This window comes from Ranitomeya imitator, chromosome 3, assembly GCF_032444005.1.
Source record: "Ranitomeya imitator isolate aRanImi1 chromosome 3, aRanImi1.pri, whole genome shotgun sequence".
NCBI lineage: Eukaryota > Metazoa > Chordata > Amphibia > Anura > Dendrobatidae > Ranitomeya > Ranitomeya imitator.
The window spans coordinates 216,473,285-216,490,000 of record NC_091284.1 but is presented as its reverse complement, the minus strand read 5'-3'; the positions used below and the strand labels follow the sequence as shown (position 1 = coordinate 216,490,000).

Genomic DNA, 16,716 nt, shown 5'->3' with positions numbered 1-16,716 from the left:
GCGGCATTAAAGCTCGAGAAGCTGGTATACGTGCCATGCATGGCTCACATGCTGAACCTAGTGGTTCAGAAATTTATCAAAACATACCCTGACTTGCTGAACCTACTTGAGAAGGTGCGCCATATGTGTCCATTTTCGCCATTCCTCTACCGCTGTTGCCGATCTTGCAGCGCTTCAAAAGCAATTTAATTTGCCAAATCACCATTTCATTTGTAACCTGCCCACATGGTGGAACTTAACTTATCATATGTTGGCAAGGATTAGCGAGCAGCAGAGGGCACTTTCTGAATACCAGCTTAAACATGCCCGTGAGACTGCTACTCAGCCAAAACACATAACAACTGTTGAGTGGGTATGAATCGCTGACATTTGTGAGGTGCTTGATAACTTTGAGTACTGCACCAACCTCGTGAGTGGAGATTAGGCTATTATTAGCATTATCATCCCGATGCTATGTACATTGAAAGAATAGCTGTATAATCTAAATATGGAATCTTGAGTGCCTATCAGCAGGATATGGAACAAGATTTCACGCTAGGTGATCCTACCCAGCCCAGCCAATATCATGATGAGGCAAGATTGGGTGATGAAGATGAGGAGAGAGAGAGGACTTATTTTTATATGGTACTGAGGGGACCCATGATGCTACAAAAGGGACTCCCAACCCCAGCTTCAGGTCTGTCCAGCATGAGTGGGCAGGAGAGGAGGAGATTCAGTGTGAGGAGACGATGGGTATTGTTTCTCCTTCTGGGGCCACAGGACATTTGCCTCAGTGCAGCTTGGCACAGATGGCACAGTTCATGTCTAATTGTCTGTCCCATGACCCTCGCGTGATCCACATTTTCAACAGCAACCTATACTGGTTGGCCACCTTTCTTGACCCACAGTACAAGGACAAATTTCCTTCGCTACTGTTGCAGTTACCAAGGGGTTTCAAATTGAATCCATCAAGAGGGCCGTTGTCGATCATATGATGACAACATCAGACTCAGACACCGCTGGTAGCAGAGGTACCAACTCTTTGCAACAACATGCATTAATGGGGAGAGACACACACAGCAGGTCCAAAAGAGGTGGGGGAAAATGTTCACAAACTGGGACATCTTCACTAAACCGGCTCATCAGCAAGGGCTATGTGGACCAGTAACAATGTCAAGGAGGCAGAAGTTGAACAACATGATAAACGAGTATCTAAGTGACCATACCTGCATCCTTCCTGACACTTTGGTTCCATTTAATTACTGGGTATCCAAGCTGCACAGTTGGCCAGACCTCTCCTTATATGCCTTGGAGGTGCTGGCCTGCCCTGTTAGTGTGGTGTCAGAGCGTGTTTTCAGTGCCGCTGGGGAGATAATCACAGCTACACGCACACGGCAGACTACAGAGAATTCAGACAGGTTGGTTTTTAGTCACATCTCTTTCTGGTACTTCCAACTGGGGAAAGGTCATAACAAGCACTACTATGTCTTGATTTACTTGAGTCCATGACTGGGGAAAGTCTCCAAGAACGGTATGGATTTTCTCTTCCTTTCCTTCCATAGGTTGAGGGGTATCTTGGTTTTTCTCCTTGTCTCCTAGTTGATCAGGGCATACCATAAAATCTCTTGATACCGCTGTTGAGGTTTCTCCTCCATCTTTGCTTATGAGACACACCTTGGTGTTGTCAAAGTTTGACAGTAAGACTGTGTATGGTTCAGCCTCCCACTGGTCATCAAGTTTGTGGATTCTTCTTTTTCTCTTTAGAACTTGTTCTCCAAGTGACAAGGGAACTGCAGGGGCATGCTGATTGTAGTTTCTCTCCTGCATCTGTCTTGCCGGGGACAAACTTCTTTCCACGTATTCCTGTACTTTGTGGTATTCCTGCTGCCGCTCAGTATCCCAATCTGTATCTGGTGATGTTATTTCCGGTGTCAGGACTTCCATGTTGAAGTCAACAGGTAACTTGCCAGGTCTTCCTCTCCATTAGGTAGGCTGGAGTGCAGTTGGTGGAATTCACCGGGATATGATTGTACAGATTTACCAGATCCAGCAACTTCTCTGCCCACAGGTTTCTCTCATCCAGGGGCAAGGTCTTCAGTAAGTCAATTACCACCTAATTCATCTTATCATGTTTGTCTGTGGATGGTACAGCGTTGTTCTGATTTTCTTGCATCCATACAGGTTACAGAACTCCTGGAACACTTCTACCTCAAATGCTGTGCCTTGGTCAGAGAGTAACTTTTCAGGGTAACCATGTGGTCTACAAAACTGTTGGAATGCCTTGGTTGCCATCTTTGCTGTTTGGTACTTAACAGGCACGACTACCAGGTACCTTGAGTAATGGTCCACTATAGTCAGGGCGTAGACATAGCCTAACCGGCTTGGGGTTAGCTTCACATGATCCAAAGCTACCAGTTCAAGTGGCTGTTTGGTGACTATGGGCTGTAGGGGAGCCCTTTGGCTGCTACGGTCTTTCCTGCACAGGTTGCAGGGGCCACATTCTTGGCACCACATCTCAATGGCTTTTCTCATGCCAATCCAGTAGAATCTTTCACGAAGTAGAACCTCTAATTTCTTCCATCCGAAGTGTCCTGCTCCATCGTGGTACGCTTCCAAGACCATTGGCGCATCCTGCCTCGGGACTACCACTTGCCAAACCAGCTTGTGAGTACATGGGTTAATGTTCCTCGGACACAGCTTACCCTCGTAGATAAACAGTTTGCCCTTCTCCTTCTACAACTGTTGGATCTCTTGTGGAGCATCTGGACCAGGGTGTGAATCCGCTTGTCAGCAATTCCTTTACCAGGCGGACCACTGGATCACTATCCTGTGTTTCTGCCCATCGATGGTGGGGCAGTGGGTTCAGCATTGCTTCTCGCTTGTCATTGCGCTTGTTCTTCACATAATCGGAGTACTGAGTCGCCTCGGGGCAGTGGAAGGCTGGTAACTCGATCTCTTCGAGTGCTTCCGGATCTTCTCCCTCTTATCGGTGTTCCAAAGCACCTAGCTTTGCCGTTTCCAGGTGAGTCAGTGGATTGTCCGAGAAAACGGTGAACTTTGCTGAAGCTAGGTAGTGCTTGAATCGCTTTATCGCCCAGACTTTGGCAAGGAACTCGAGTTTAAAGGAACTGTAGTTGTCTGGGTTTCTTTCGGTGGGCCGAAGCTTCCTGCTGGCATAGGCAATCACTCTTTCTCTGCCTTTCTGCACCTGGGACAATACTGCTCCCAATCCCACATTGCTGGTGTCTGTGTAGACTACAAATGGTTGGTCATAGTCAGCATAGGCCAGTACTTCATCTCCTGTGAGAGCCAACTTCAACCGAGTGAAGGATCCTTCTAGCCTGTCGTTCCACTCGAACAGAGGATTCTTACTCTTGGCCTTCTTGGACTGGCCCACTAGCGGGTCTTGCAGGGGTGCGGCTATCGTCAGAGTCCGGTGCCACACCTTCGGTGCTTACCACATAGCCAAGGTACAGCATCTTGGGCTTTAACAGGTGGCAATTGGACAGCTTCACTTTCAGGCCATAATTGGACAGGGCTTCAAACACCTCAGCCAGGTGCTTCAAGTGGTCTTCATAGGTCTTGTAGAAGATGATGACATCATCCAGGTACAACAGAACGGTTTCAAAGTTCTTGTGCCAGAGGCAGCACTCCATCATCCTTTGGAACGTCCCTGGTGCGTTGCAAAGTCCGAACGGAATGTAGTTGAATTCGGAGTGGCTCATTGGTGTTGTGAAGGCGGTCTTCTCTTTATCTGCCAATACCCACTAGTGAGATCTAAGGTGAAGAAATACTTAGCAGATTTTAAGGAAGCTAATGACTCTTCAATTCTGGGTAACACGTAGGCATCCTTGTGTGTAATATGGTGAATCTGCTTGTAATCACCACACATCCTCATTGTACCATTTTTCTTTCTAATGAGGAATAATGGAGCTGCCCAGGGGCTACAACTGTCTCTGATTACCCCAGCCACCTTCATCTCCCATAACATACTCTTGGCACATTGGTAGCGAGCTGGAGGTACAGGCCGGTACCTCTCTTTATTGGGCGGATGATCTCCAGTGGGGATATGATGTTGGACCCCTTTTACCTGCCCAAAGTCTAGTGGGTGTTTGCTGAATACTCGCTCATATTCTTGGACCACCCGTTAAGCCCCATGCTTCTAGTGTGAAGGGGTAGAATCAGTGCCTACGTGCAACTTCTGACACCAATTCTCCAACTGTCCTGCAGAGCAATTGACCTCCGCCTGATCGGACGAGACCAAGGGTTTTGTTGCTTGTATTGCATTGTCACTAACATTGAACAGTTTAGCAAGGGTGGCATATCTGGGTAAATGGACCTCTTTCTCTCCACAATTAAGGATGTGTACCGGTACCCTCCCCTGGCGGACATCGACCACCGCTCTGGCTGTCAGGATGGTGGGCCTACTATCAGAATACACGGGTTCTACCAAGGCCTGGTGGTCTTTACCCCTGAGGCCTATTGCTGCCCGACACCAGATTAACATCTCACTCCTGGGGGTATTGCAATGGGGATCAGATCACTCACTGTGACGCTGCCAACTTCTCCACCAGACAGTTCCACCTGTTGTCTCTGCATCAGGGCTTTGATCTCTTTTTGCAGGACATTCTGCTCACTGGAACCAGCAGTTTTGGCTACCTGTTGTAACAAGGCAATAACCTCGCCAAGACAGTTTTATATTACATTAGTACCTAAGGTCATCATTGGGTTACATTTTCGCCGGTCAATATCTGCAATCACCAGACCTTGGGCTTTCAATTCTACTCACCCCACCTTAATGGTCACCTCCTTATACCCCACTTGTGGCAAAGGCTGACCATTGCTGGCTACTATTGTGGGGTCATTATCTAGGCCACAGGTAATATCTGAGTTATCCCAGTACCGTTTGTAAAGAATATATGGCATAGTCATCACCTGAGAGCCGGTGTCCAGTAAGGCATTCATTGGGATGCTGTCAATCACAATTGGGAGGACCGGTCGTCCTCCGACGTACTTGGCTCGCCAGCTTTGTGGGTCTGGTCGTCTTACACCTAGGGGTTGGCCCTCTGCCCCAGGGGTTGCTCGTTTAAATTGCAGAATCTTGCGATGTGTCCTGCCTGGTTGCAACGGCGACAAATGGGTCGTCCGGCCTGGTGGTAGCGGTCGTTGTCTCTTCCTCTGATCAGTGGAATCCTCTTCTGCCGTTGCCATGGGACGTCATCTGGACTGGAAGTGAGTTGGATCTTTTCCTTTGGGGACTCTTGCAGGGTCTGCACGATTTTGGCTAGTGCAGCTACACTTTTGGTCAGCTCCTGGATCTGGAGGTGCAGTTCTGCTGAGGGGTCATTATCCAGGGTCTGTGCATCGGCTTCCACCAGGGTGTGTGGAAAGGATGCCGCTTTCTGGTGGTATGTAAATGCTGGGCGCCTAGGGAGCGCTGTGCGGCTGGAATGCGGTTCATGTAGCACCTGGTTGGCCCTATCTTTAAAGTGTGCAAAGTCCAGGTCAGGTTTTGCAGGGCCAGGATATGCAGCTGTGTCCTGTGGGTGCTGGACATGTGTCTCTCAATAAACTGCTCCTTTAATAATTTGTCCCCATCCTGCACTCTGTTCAGGTTGACCTGCTTACCGGCCCGCAGTGCCTCCTGGAGATTAAGAGCATTGTCCTGTATACTGTCCTGCACCCTCTGCTTGCACCCAAAAGAACCTCATCTTGATTTCTGCAGCAGTGCGGTGTCAAAAGTGTCTTTCAGTTTGGCTAATATTTGCTTAACAGTCCCTTTTTCAGTATCCAGCCAGGATTTTACTTCACTTTATGCTGCACCACTTAATTGGCCAGTTAGGATGCTGACCTTTTGATGTTCCGACAGGGAGTACACTTCAAATAGGCTGCAGAGTCTCTCTTTAAAGTGCCAGAAAGAATTGGAGGACACAAGGTTGCAGATGCTTTACCTTTTATTGGTGGTATACAGCCACAGTCTAGGGTACGGATCACAGATGATGAGGTCCAGGCAACCTGGAAGTGATTTGGAATCCCTTTAGCGAGGTGAGGTTGGAAGCCTTCCTTACTGCGCTGTAGTGTGCGCCCCTTGCTGCCTGAGGCTTCACACAAGGTCCCCTCTCTCTCCTATATGTAGGACAGTACCCGCATGGCAGGCAACGCGTGCCTTTTTACAGGTGTCCCTACTTTACAGGTGTTCCTTTTACAGGTGCCATACCGGCAGAGCAAAGTACTGCAGTGCGCAGGTGCCGGGAAAGTTCAGAGAGTCCCAGTGCCTGCACGCTGCAGTACTTTGCTCTGCCCTCAACAGGGCAGACAAAGTATGCCAGCGCAGGAGCCGCGGCAGGCAGCAACAAAGAAGACGTCATCGTATGAAGATGGGAGGCGCTGGACCCGGACCGAGACGCCCATCGGATCGGACCGCATCGGGACCTCCCCTGGGTGAGTATAATCTAACTTCTTTTTCTTATCTTGCAGGTTACATCGGGCGCTTATCTACAACATTACAGAATGCTGTAGATAAGCCCCTGATGCCGGTGGCCTTAGCTTATAGGCCAATTTTGGGGTGACAGATTCCCTTTAATGGTTGGCGAGATGTTCTTTTCTTGAAACTCTGTGTCCTTTTTCTACACACATACCTATGATCATCGTGGCCAAAGAGTTCTATTTTAACCTCATCGGTCCACATTACTTGTTTCCAAAATGTATCAGGCTTGTTCTGTCTCCACCATCTAATATTGTTACCCTGATTATTTGCTTGCATAATTGCAGTTTCCTCAGTATACAGTATTGATATATTCATGCCTTTATTCATCTGTGATGCTTTGGCTCCCTCTAGTGGTCAGAGTTATGTTGGCAGTTCAATCTTGTTTTTGTATTATCCATGTCCGATTCTCCTCCTCCTGTGCAATGCATTATGGTAGCTCAGCCTCCATTTCCCTCCATTTTTCCTTTCACTTTCTTCAGTTTGCCTTCAAGGAAAGACGCTTCACTTCATCCCCCTTGCGATTGCATTGCCGGTATGTCTTTATGCTTCCTATAGATATTTCTGCTCCATATTAGCCTAGCCTAGCCAGTTGTACTCCCAGTTCAGTTACTAGCTTCCTAAATGTTATGCATAATGTACCTCATGTGTAGTATGTATCTGTTCTATACCATGCACTGATTCTATTTATATCATTGTTCACAGTTTCACCGCATCAATATACCACTATGTTTAATAAAGCACAGACTCAACCACAGTCTCCTTATTGGACCCCGGTATAGCGGTTTAGCTGACTGTATAGCTACGTATGAGCCTGCCTCAGCTAGTGAGGACAGAACAGTGAAACGGCAGCCATCCAACTAGTGGGATTCAAGTCACCGGCTACTCAGAGACTAAATACAGCTTACAGCAATCTCTGCACAGCCAAGCACTTTCCCAAGACACCATGTCTCACAAATCGCATAGGACAAGATCTGTTACTTCCGTCTCCTCAAAGACAACATCCATCAGCAGCGCTGTCGCCATTGCCCGCGCAAATGCTGAAGCTGCCAAAATACGAGCGAGCTTTGCTGACCAAGAGATGCAACTTAAATTAGAAAAAGCACGCATAGATGAAAGAGAGAGCCGATCAAGAGAGAAGGTCGCGCTTAGAGAGAGCCGATCAAAAGAGAAGGTCGCAGTTAGAGAAGGCACGTGTGGATGCCGCCTTAGAAAGCCTAGCAGCGAAAAGGGAAGCTGCCGCAGCCCTCGCCGAAGCAGAATCGCAAGAAGCCGCGCAAAATCCGAAGCTGCATAGCCAAAGCAGTACGTCGAGTCTGGAGTTTCCACTGCAAGACTCACCACAACGCACATCTCAGTATGTTAATGACCTTCCTGATCCAAACTATAACCCTGAACCAGTACCAAAATCAGAATACGACACCTCCAGCGAAGTGAGCGAGAGTCGTCACGAGGCTCAGGACAGAAACAAACTCGAAAATGTGAGGCAAAACAACTCTGCTAATGACTACCTTGCCCCTCATCAGGTAACCAACGCACCGTACATCAGGCCGAAGCAATACGACACCGGCTGGCGCCACCATGAGGACACTAACAGGTACGAACGCACCTCACATCACTATCAGGGCGACCCATCACCAGTATACTCTGCTGACAACCGGTTCACGACAGAATTTGCCAAGTTCTTCACACGACGTGAACTGGTTGCCAAGGGACTCATGAAATTCACTGACCGAGCTGAAGGTTACAGAGCTTGGAAAGCTTCCTTCCAAAATGTCATTAGAGACTTGGGGCTACAACACAGGGAAGAGATAGACCTGTTAGTCAAATACCTGGGAGAAGAGTCAGTCAAACACGCAGTAAGGATCAGAGACATTAATATAAACCGCCCTGAGACTGGCCTCAAAGAGATCTGGAAAAGGCTGGATGAGTGTTACGGCTCAGCAGAAGTAATAGAAAGAGCCTTGTTCAAAAGAATCGATGACTTTCCTAAAATATCTAACAAAGGTCTCCAGAAACTTAGAGAGCTAAGCGACTTGCTAAAGGAAGTCCAAGTTGCCAAATACGAGGACGACCTACAGGGACTTGCATTTCTCGACACAGCCAGAGGTGTTAACCCTATAGTCCAGAAGTTGCCCTACAATCTACAGGAGAGGTGGCTCACACATGGTTCCACGTACAAATACAAACACAGCGTTCCATTCCCTCCCTTCTCCGTTTTTGTAGACTTCATACACCAACAAGCAAGAATTAGAAACGATCCCAGCTTTGACTTTGCAATACCATATGCCACACCATCACCACCTGCAAATCCACGCAGAACATCTGTGGAAGTACACAAGACTTATGTTTCTTCTCCAGGTTCTAATTACAGGTCTGCTGGCTGCTCCCAATCAGAGACAAAGGTGCAGGACCCTGACAAGCAGTGCCCACTCCATCAGAAGCCTCATCCTCTCCTGAAATGCAGAGCCTTCAGAGGAAAATCTATGCCAGATCGCAGAAGCTTCCTGAAAGAAAACGGTATCTGCTACAAGTGCTGCTCGTCCACAGCTCATCTCGCCAAGGATTGCAAGGTCAGTGTAAAATGCACAGAATGTGGCACCACAGATCATAACACCGCTCTACACCCTGGCCCAGCTCCATGGAGTACACAAAACACGCCAGCTGACAGTGAGCATGGCGGGGAGGAAAGGAACACTGATACAGCTACGCCAGAGATCACTTCACAATGTACCGAGGTCTGCAAAGGGACAATAGACAGTAGGTCCTGTTCAAAAATATGCCTCGTCAAAGTATACCCGAAGGGCCATAGAGACCAAGCTGTAAGACTGTATGCTATCTTGGATGATCAAAGTAATCGATCCTTGGCTAGGTCAACGTTCTTTGACCTATTCAACATCAAAGGGCCAAGCACTCCCTACTCCTTAAAGACGTGTGCAGGTACTGTGACAACAGCAGGCAGGAAAGCTACTGACTACCAGATCGAGTCTTTAGACGGACAATTCTGCCTACCACTACCTACGATCATCGAATGTAACCAGATCCCAGACAACAGATCTGAAATCCCTACGCCAGATGTAGCAATCCATCACGCTCACTTAAAACAAATAGCACACCTCATACCGGAACTCGACCATCAGGCCCAGATAATTCTGCTGTTGGGGAGAGATATCCTACAGGTTCATAAAGTGAGACGTCATATCAACGGACTCCACAATGCTCCCTATGCCCAAAGGCTAGACCTAGGATGGGTCATAATTGGCAACGTATGCTTCAGACGCATGCACGCCCCATCTTCTGTGACAAGCATGCTGACAAATACATTGGAGAAAGGACGTCCATCTCTGTTTCAACCTTGTAACAATGAGTTCCATGTCAGGGAACTGCCACATAGCATCCAACTACCTGATCATTTAATAGACTTTACTCACGACAGCAGTATAGTGTCGGGAAGCTATGAGGATCAGTTAGGGGGCACAGTCTTCCAGAGAACTAAGCAGGACAACCAAGTGGCAATGTCGGTAGAGGACAAGTTGTTCTTAGAGGTAATGGACAAGGGACTCGTTAAAGATGAGACCAACAGCTGGGTCGCACCTCTTCCCTTCAAAACCCACAGACCACGTCTACCGAACAACAGAAATCAGGCATTACAACGTTTCTCCTCTCTCATTTGTAATCTGCAAAAGAAACCAGAGATGAAAGATCACTTTTTCTCCTTCATGTCAAAGATTTTTGAAAACCGTCACGCAGAACTAGCTCCCACTCTCAAAGTCTCTGAAGAATGCTGGTTCCTACCCATGTTCGGAGTATACCACCCTAAGAAACCAGGCCAGATCAGAGTCGTGTTTGATTCCAGTGCTAAATTTAATGATGTCTCCCTGAATGACGTTCTGCTGACAGGACCAGACCTCAATAACAAACTACTGGGTGTACTTATGCGCTTCCGTAAGGATTCCATTGCCTTCATCGCTGACATCCAGCAAATGTTCCATTGTTTCCTTGTGAGAGAGAGAGACAGGAACTTCCTAAGATTCTTCTGGTACAGAGACAATAATCCTACTAAAGAAGTCACAGAGTATCGCATGAGAGTGCACATCTTTGGCAACAGTCCTTCACCTGCAGTCGCCATTTACGGACTCAAAAGGTCAGCTCAGGAAGGAGAATCAGAATACGGAGCAGATGTCAGACAATTCATAGAAAAGGACTTTTATGTCGACGACTGTCTAAAAGCCATGCCTTCAAATGAGACTGCCATCAGTCTTCTCAGGAGAGCTCAGGACATGCTTGCCTGCTCGAACCTTAGGCTTCATAAAATAGCCTCAAACAGCCAAGAACTCATGGAAGCGTTCCCTTCTCAAGACCTATGTAATGGTCTCAGAGACCTGGACCTGGGGTCAGACCCCGCACCAATGCAACGCAGCCTCGGGCTTCTCTGGAATCTACAATCAGACACTTTCACTTTTCAGGTCAGCCAGGAAGCCAGGAAGAAAGGCCTTTCACACGTAGAGGCGTCCTGTCTACCATCAACAGTCTGTACGACCCCTTGGGTTTCGCAGCTCCTGTTACTATACAAGGCAAGGCCTTACTAAGAGACTTAACTAGGGAAACATCTGACTGGGATGCACCTCTGCCACCTGATAAGAGGATCCAGTGGGAAGAGTGGAAGAACTCGTTAGCGGCACTCTCCAACTTGCATATGCCAAGACCATACACCCCTGTGTCATCTACTGAGATACAGAGCCAAAGACTGTACGTATTTGCAGATGCTTCTGTCAAAGCAATTGCCGCTGTTGCCTACCTCAAAACTGTAGACTCCAAATGTCAGTGCCACATTGGTTTCGTCATGGGAAAGGCCAAACTCGCACCACAACCAGAGCACACTATACCCAGGTTAGAGCTTTGTGCCGCAGTCTTAGCCGTTGAGTTAGCGGAGTTCATCGCATCCGAAATGGATATCGACCTGACACAAGCCAAGTTCTACTCAGACAGCAAAGTAGTCCTGGGATATATCCACAACGAAACCAGGCGATTCTACGTTTATGTCAATAACAGAGTGCTACGAATCAGGAGATCAGTTCACCCACAGCAGTGGCATTACATAACCACAGACCAGAATCCCGCAGATCATGCAACTAGAGCAGTTGACGCAAGTCGACTAGGAAGCACAACGTGGCTCTCTGGACCAAAACTATTGTACATTGAGGAATGTTTTCCAGACACTTGTAGGAGAGGACTCAGATGCTGAAATCCGCCCTCAGGTGTCTACACTACATACAATGACCTCTGTTATCCAGCTTGGATCTTGCAGGTTCGACAGATTCTCAAGCTGGAAGTCACTTACTCGAGCCATTACCTGCCTGACACATATAGCTCGCTCATTCATGGCTACCAGAACTTGTGGCACAGAAAAATGTAAAGGTTGGCATCTTTGTAAAAATACCTACGTTACCTCCGACTTAGAGTTCTCTAGAAATCACATCATCCTCACTGTTCAAAGAGAAACCTACTTTGCAGAAATCCAATGTCTTACTAACAAAGCTCCAATACCAGCAAGCAGCGTATTGAGAAAACTCGACCCATTCAAAGACAACAGCGGCCTGCTGAGGGTAGGAGGCCGACTCAAAGAAGCTGAGATGGAGTTTGTGGAGAAATTCCCTCTTATACTTCCTGGAAAATGTCATGTTGCCTACCTAATCGTACAACATTACCACAATCTGGTCAAGCACCAAGGAAGACTATTTACAGAAGGAGCAGCGAGGCTCACCCACGAAAGCCTAATCACCTTCATGGCTGAAGCTGCAGCTATAATCAATGCAAGACCCCTGGTTCCAGTTCCTAACGACCCTGAGGAGCCTTTGTTATTGACTCCAGCTACTTTACTTACCCAGAAAACAGGACTGTCCAGTGCCCCTCCAGGAGGATTCGACGCGAAGGACCTCTACAAGCGCCAATGGAGAGAGGTACAAAGTCTTGTAAATACTTTCTGGGACAGGTGGCGCAAACAATATTTGTCTACCCTGCAGCCACGGACGAAGTGGCAATCTACTAAACCTAATCTGAACATAGGTGACCTTGTTCTTGTGAAAGACTGTCAGATTCACCGGAACCAGTGGCCACTTGGCCTAGTTACCGCAACGTTCCCGAGCAAGGACGGCAACGTCCGCAAAGTTGAGCTAAGGATGACCAAAGGGAATGAACCTAAGACATTTTCCAGACCGGTATCTGAACTGGTCCTATTGTTGCCTTCGGAAGGAGTAGTGACATCCGTTGATGCCAGACGGGGAGTGTTCTGTCTCCGCCATCTAATATTGTTACCCTGATTATTTGCTTGCATAATTGCAATTTCCTCAGTATACAGTATTGATATATTCATGCCTTTATTCATCTGTGATGCTTTGGCTCCCTCTAGCGGTCAGAGTTATGTTGGCAGTTCAATCTTGTTTTTGTATTATCCATGTCTGATTCTCCTCCTCCTTTGCAATGCATTATGCTAGCTCAGCCTCCATTTCCCTCCATTTTTCCTTTCACTTTCTTCAGTTTGCCTTCAAGGAAAGACGCTTCACTTCATCCCCCTTGTGATTGCATTGCCGGTATGTCTTTATGCTTCCTATAGATATTTCTGCTCCATATTAGCCTAGCCTAGCCAGTTGTACTCCCAGTTCAGTTACTAGCTTCCTAAATGTTATGCATAATGTACCTCATGTGTAGTATGTATCTGTTCTATACCATGCACTGATTCTATTTATATCATTGTTCACAGTTTCACCGCATCAATATACCACTACGTTTAATAAAGCACAGACTCAACCACAGTCTCCTTATTGGACCCCGGTATTGCGGTTTAGCTGACTGTATAGCTACGTATGAGCCTGCCTCAGCTAGTGAGGACAGAACAAGGCTTTTATGGTGAAGATGCAGGCGAAGTTTTCTTCTAATGACTCTTCCATTAAGGTCATTGTAGACTCTGAAGTTATAGTAGAATAATGTACCATAACTCCAGAGTCTGCTAAATCTTTCTGAAGCTCTTTGGGATTCTCATTTGCCTCTCTAGCAATCCTATAAGCAGCCTCACTAAAATGTTGCTTGGTCTCACAGACCTTGTCATAACCACCAATGTTCCTATTAACTGCCATTTTTTATTTACATTTTGAACTGAGGAAAGAGCAACTTGAAAACGCTTTGCTATTTTCTTATAGTTTTCTCCTGCTTTTGGGCCCCCACGACATTTTATTTCCAGAGTGCTAGACAGCTGCTTAGAAGAACACATGGCAGCTCTTTTTTGCACAAGGTTAAAGGAAGCTGGGTTTTTATAACGCTGGGAAATTTGCATCACCTGGCCTTTCCTAATGATGATAGTGAGCAAGCGATGACCCCAACAGGCTAATAAATGTCACAAACCTTGATCACAGTTATCTGAGCATGCAAATCTAGAAGGGTGCCCAAAGGTTTGCATTGACTCATTAACCTTTTTGTAATTTTTAAAGGGGGTCTGTCACCTGAATTTGGAGGGAACAATCTTCAGCCATAGGGGCGGGGTTTTCGGGTGTTTGATTCACCCTTTCCTTACCCGCTAGCTGCATGCTGGCTGCAATATTGGATTGAAGTTCATTCTCTGTCCTCCGTAGTACATGCCTGCACAAGGCAATCTTGCCTTGCGCAGGCGTGTACTATGGAGGACAGAGAATGAACTTCAATCCAATATTGCAGCCAGCGGGTAAGGAAAGGGTGAATCAAACACCCGAAAACTCCGCCCCTATGGCTGAAGATTGTTCCCTCCAAATTCAGGTATATATATATACCTAAAATACAAAGGAAGTGTCATCTTTAACTTTAGGCCTTTAAGAGATCATTTCATCTTCAACTTGCTTAACTGTTCACAAGAACAGTAATTTTGACCAAGGTGTGCCCAAGCCTTTACATGCCACTGTACATCTTAACAAGATACAAAGTGCACAAAATTGTGATAGTGTTCCTTTAAATTAAGCCTGTGATGATTTACCGGACTTACTTTTCCATCTGTTTTTTTCAGAGGGATATACTCCACCCGAAGATACCCTGGTAATTTCTGGAGGACTATATGATGCACCCAGGATTTATAATCCCAATATGACAGTTTTAGAAGAAGATGACTCTCAGCCTGACCATATTTCATTCAGCAACAGAACAGGTCAATTTAGGCTTGAGTTTTTACCTGGTGATAAGGACAAGGACCCGGGATATAATGGTTCATTAAGAAAAAATATTTGACTTGAGATTTTTTATGATTGTTTGTATGTTACTACGCTTTATGTACTTTGAATTACCTTGATTAGTTGTTTGTTTTCTAAACACCAGTTTTATAAATGTATGCTAGAAGCTACTCTGTTCATGCTTAAGAGTATCTACCCTAATTCATGTATGTTTGCCTATTATCAATTTATCTTTCAGTGTAATGTTTAGGCAGTAATGCTATCTAGTTTCACTACATCTCATGACAAAGTGCCTTATATGTCACAACTATATTTTCTATTGTTCTCAAAACATTACATTAAGCTTTTTAATTGACAACTCAAACTGGTGTACACTTTTATACTGTACATTAATGAATATTCTGAAGTGCCTAATTACGGTAGTTTAAGAACTCAGTAATACAGTTTATTATCAAATATTGTTTTTACGCTGCCTTTAAATAATCTTGCTGCAGTCGTTCAATGTGTAAACCTTCAGGCAGTAAAAATGATGAAGCGATACAGAATAAGAAAACATAATGAGCATTTTGCCAAATGTAGTAAAATTGCTAAGCCTCTGCTCTTATAAACTATTCAGTGTCTGCATTGGATTCTTATTTTTTATTTGCATACAGGTAGTGAGTGATACCACTGCCATGTATGAGGAACTCAACAAAATACAATAGATTAATGGGTTTTTCTCATCTTGTTCAGTTGGTAAAATTTCAAAGTGCTTGCAAAAAATAACAAGCCATTAACATTGATATTAAAAATCTTCCTTTCTCAAGAACACAGGGACTTTTAATTCTACAGTCCACTGCTCAATGCCTAAATTATGGCCGACCTTTGAAGTGTCTCAGGTGGCTAGCTTCCTAGCTTGCTAATGCAGCTGTGAAGCTGGCTGGATCTGACCAGCTTTTGTATGCACACTGAACGATTTGTATTATTAGTGGAGTTGTCCAAACAGTCGGCAATCTTTTTTCATGTAGCTGATTGGCAGTCGGTTAATGGCAGTGGTCGACCAAGGTAAATACTGTATATCCTTAGGCTCAGGTACTGTATTCTTCATAAAAACTGATTCCTGAGAAATGTAGAACAGAAAAATGTGTATATTGAACACATACAGTCCCATCCATGACTAATTCACCAAAGTTACTGCCAAGACCCATATTTAAAAAAAAACAAAAATTGAAAATTCTTACTATATACCGTCTTTTCATTTCCAGAAGAACAATAAAACATTTTGCTGACATATAATGAGTCTAGAATTCTTTTATTTTCTGATTTCTTTTTCTTCTACAAAAAAACCCACAAATTTGTGGAAGTATGCATCTATACTCAATAATCTACTCAACAATGAAGCAGATTACCTACATATGTAAAACTTTTTTTTTTGACACTCATAAAAAGTTTGGTTATACATAGATGGAGAATACAGGTATGATGGGGTTACAGGAGTAACATTGATTGTATTATACTGTACCATGTGTGTAATAGATTGCATGCCTGCCTATGAAAAAAATTAATTAAAATTAATATGACAAGGGCTGTGGAATAACTGTTTTATTACAACCATTTGAACAGTATAGAAATCAATGAATGTATATTTAATACATGTAGTATTTTTAAAACGATTTCTAATGTTAAACAACAAAATACGGTAAGTCTACTAGTTAAACAACCTAATATATGATGGTTAGACTTGACAAATTGCAATCTAGATGTATTGTTGAAAATAAATTGATGACATTTATTACAATTCTTAAGGCAAATTAGCCATCAGAATTTGGTAACCTAAAGGCATTTATTACATGGGATTTTCAGAATTTAGGTTAATTTCAGAAAGCCTCTCTATGGCAGCTGGGAGAAAATAACAACTCGACTTGCACCAATTTCTTTTTCCCACCAAAAATCCTCTGCTTACAATGCCCGGTAAGAATGGAACACAACCTCACTTGAATACTGCAGGCACCAATGTGATGGAAGGATCCGTCTTTAAAAGTGTAAGTTAATTTCACAGTAAATTTTTATACCAGACAATAAAAT

General features: G+C 45.2%; 1 protein-coding gene across 3 annotated transcripts in view; it reads left to right on the top strand.

Moving 5' to 3' along the window:
- LOC138669566 (uncharacterized) overlaps positions 1–16,216 on the top strand; it is a 124,284-nt gene extending 108,068 nt beyond the window's left edge. For 2 of the 3 annotated variants that reach the window (XM_069756134.1, XM_069756132.1), the window contains exon 4: positions 14,493–15,927. In XM_069756134.1, the coding sequence (XP_069612235.1) occupies positions 14,493–14,710 (218 nt within the window). In that variant the 3' untranslated portion in view covers positions 14,711–15,927. Of the gene's footprint in view, positions 1–14,492 lie in introns of all 3 variants that reach the window. The other variant, XM_069756133.1, reaches the window with a different exon arrangement.
- Positions 16,217–16,716: the final 500 nt, after the last annotated feature.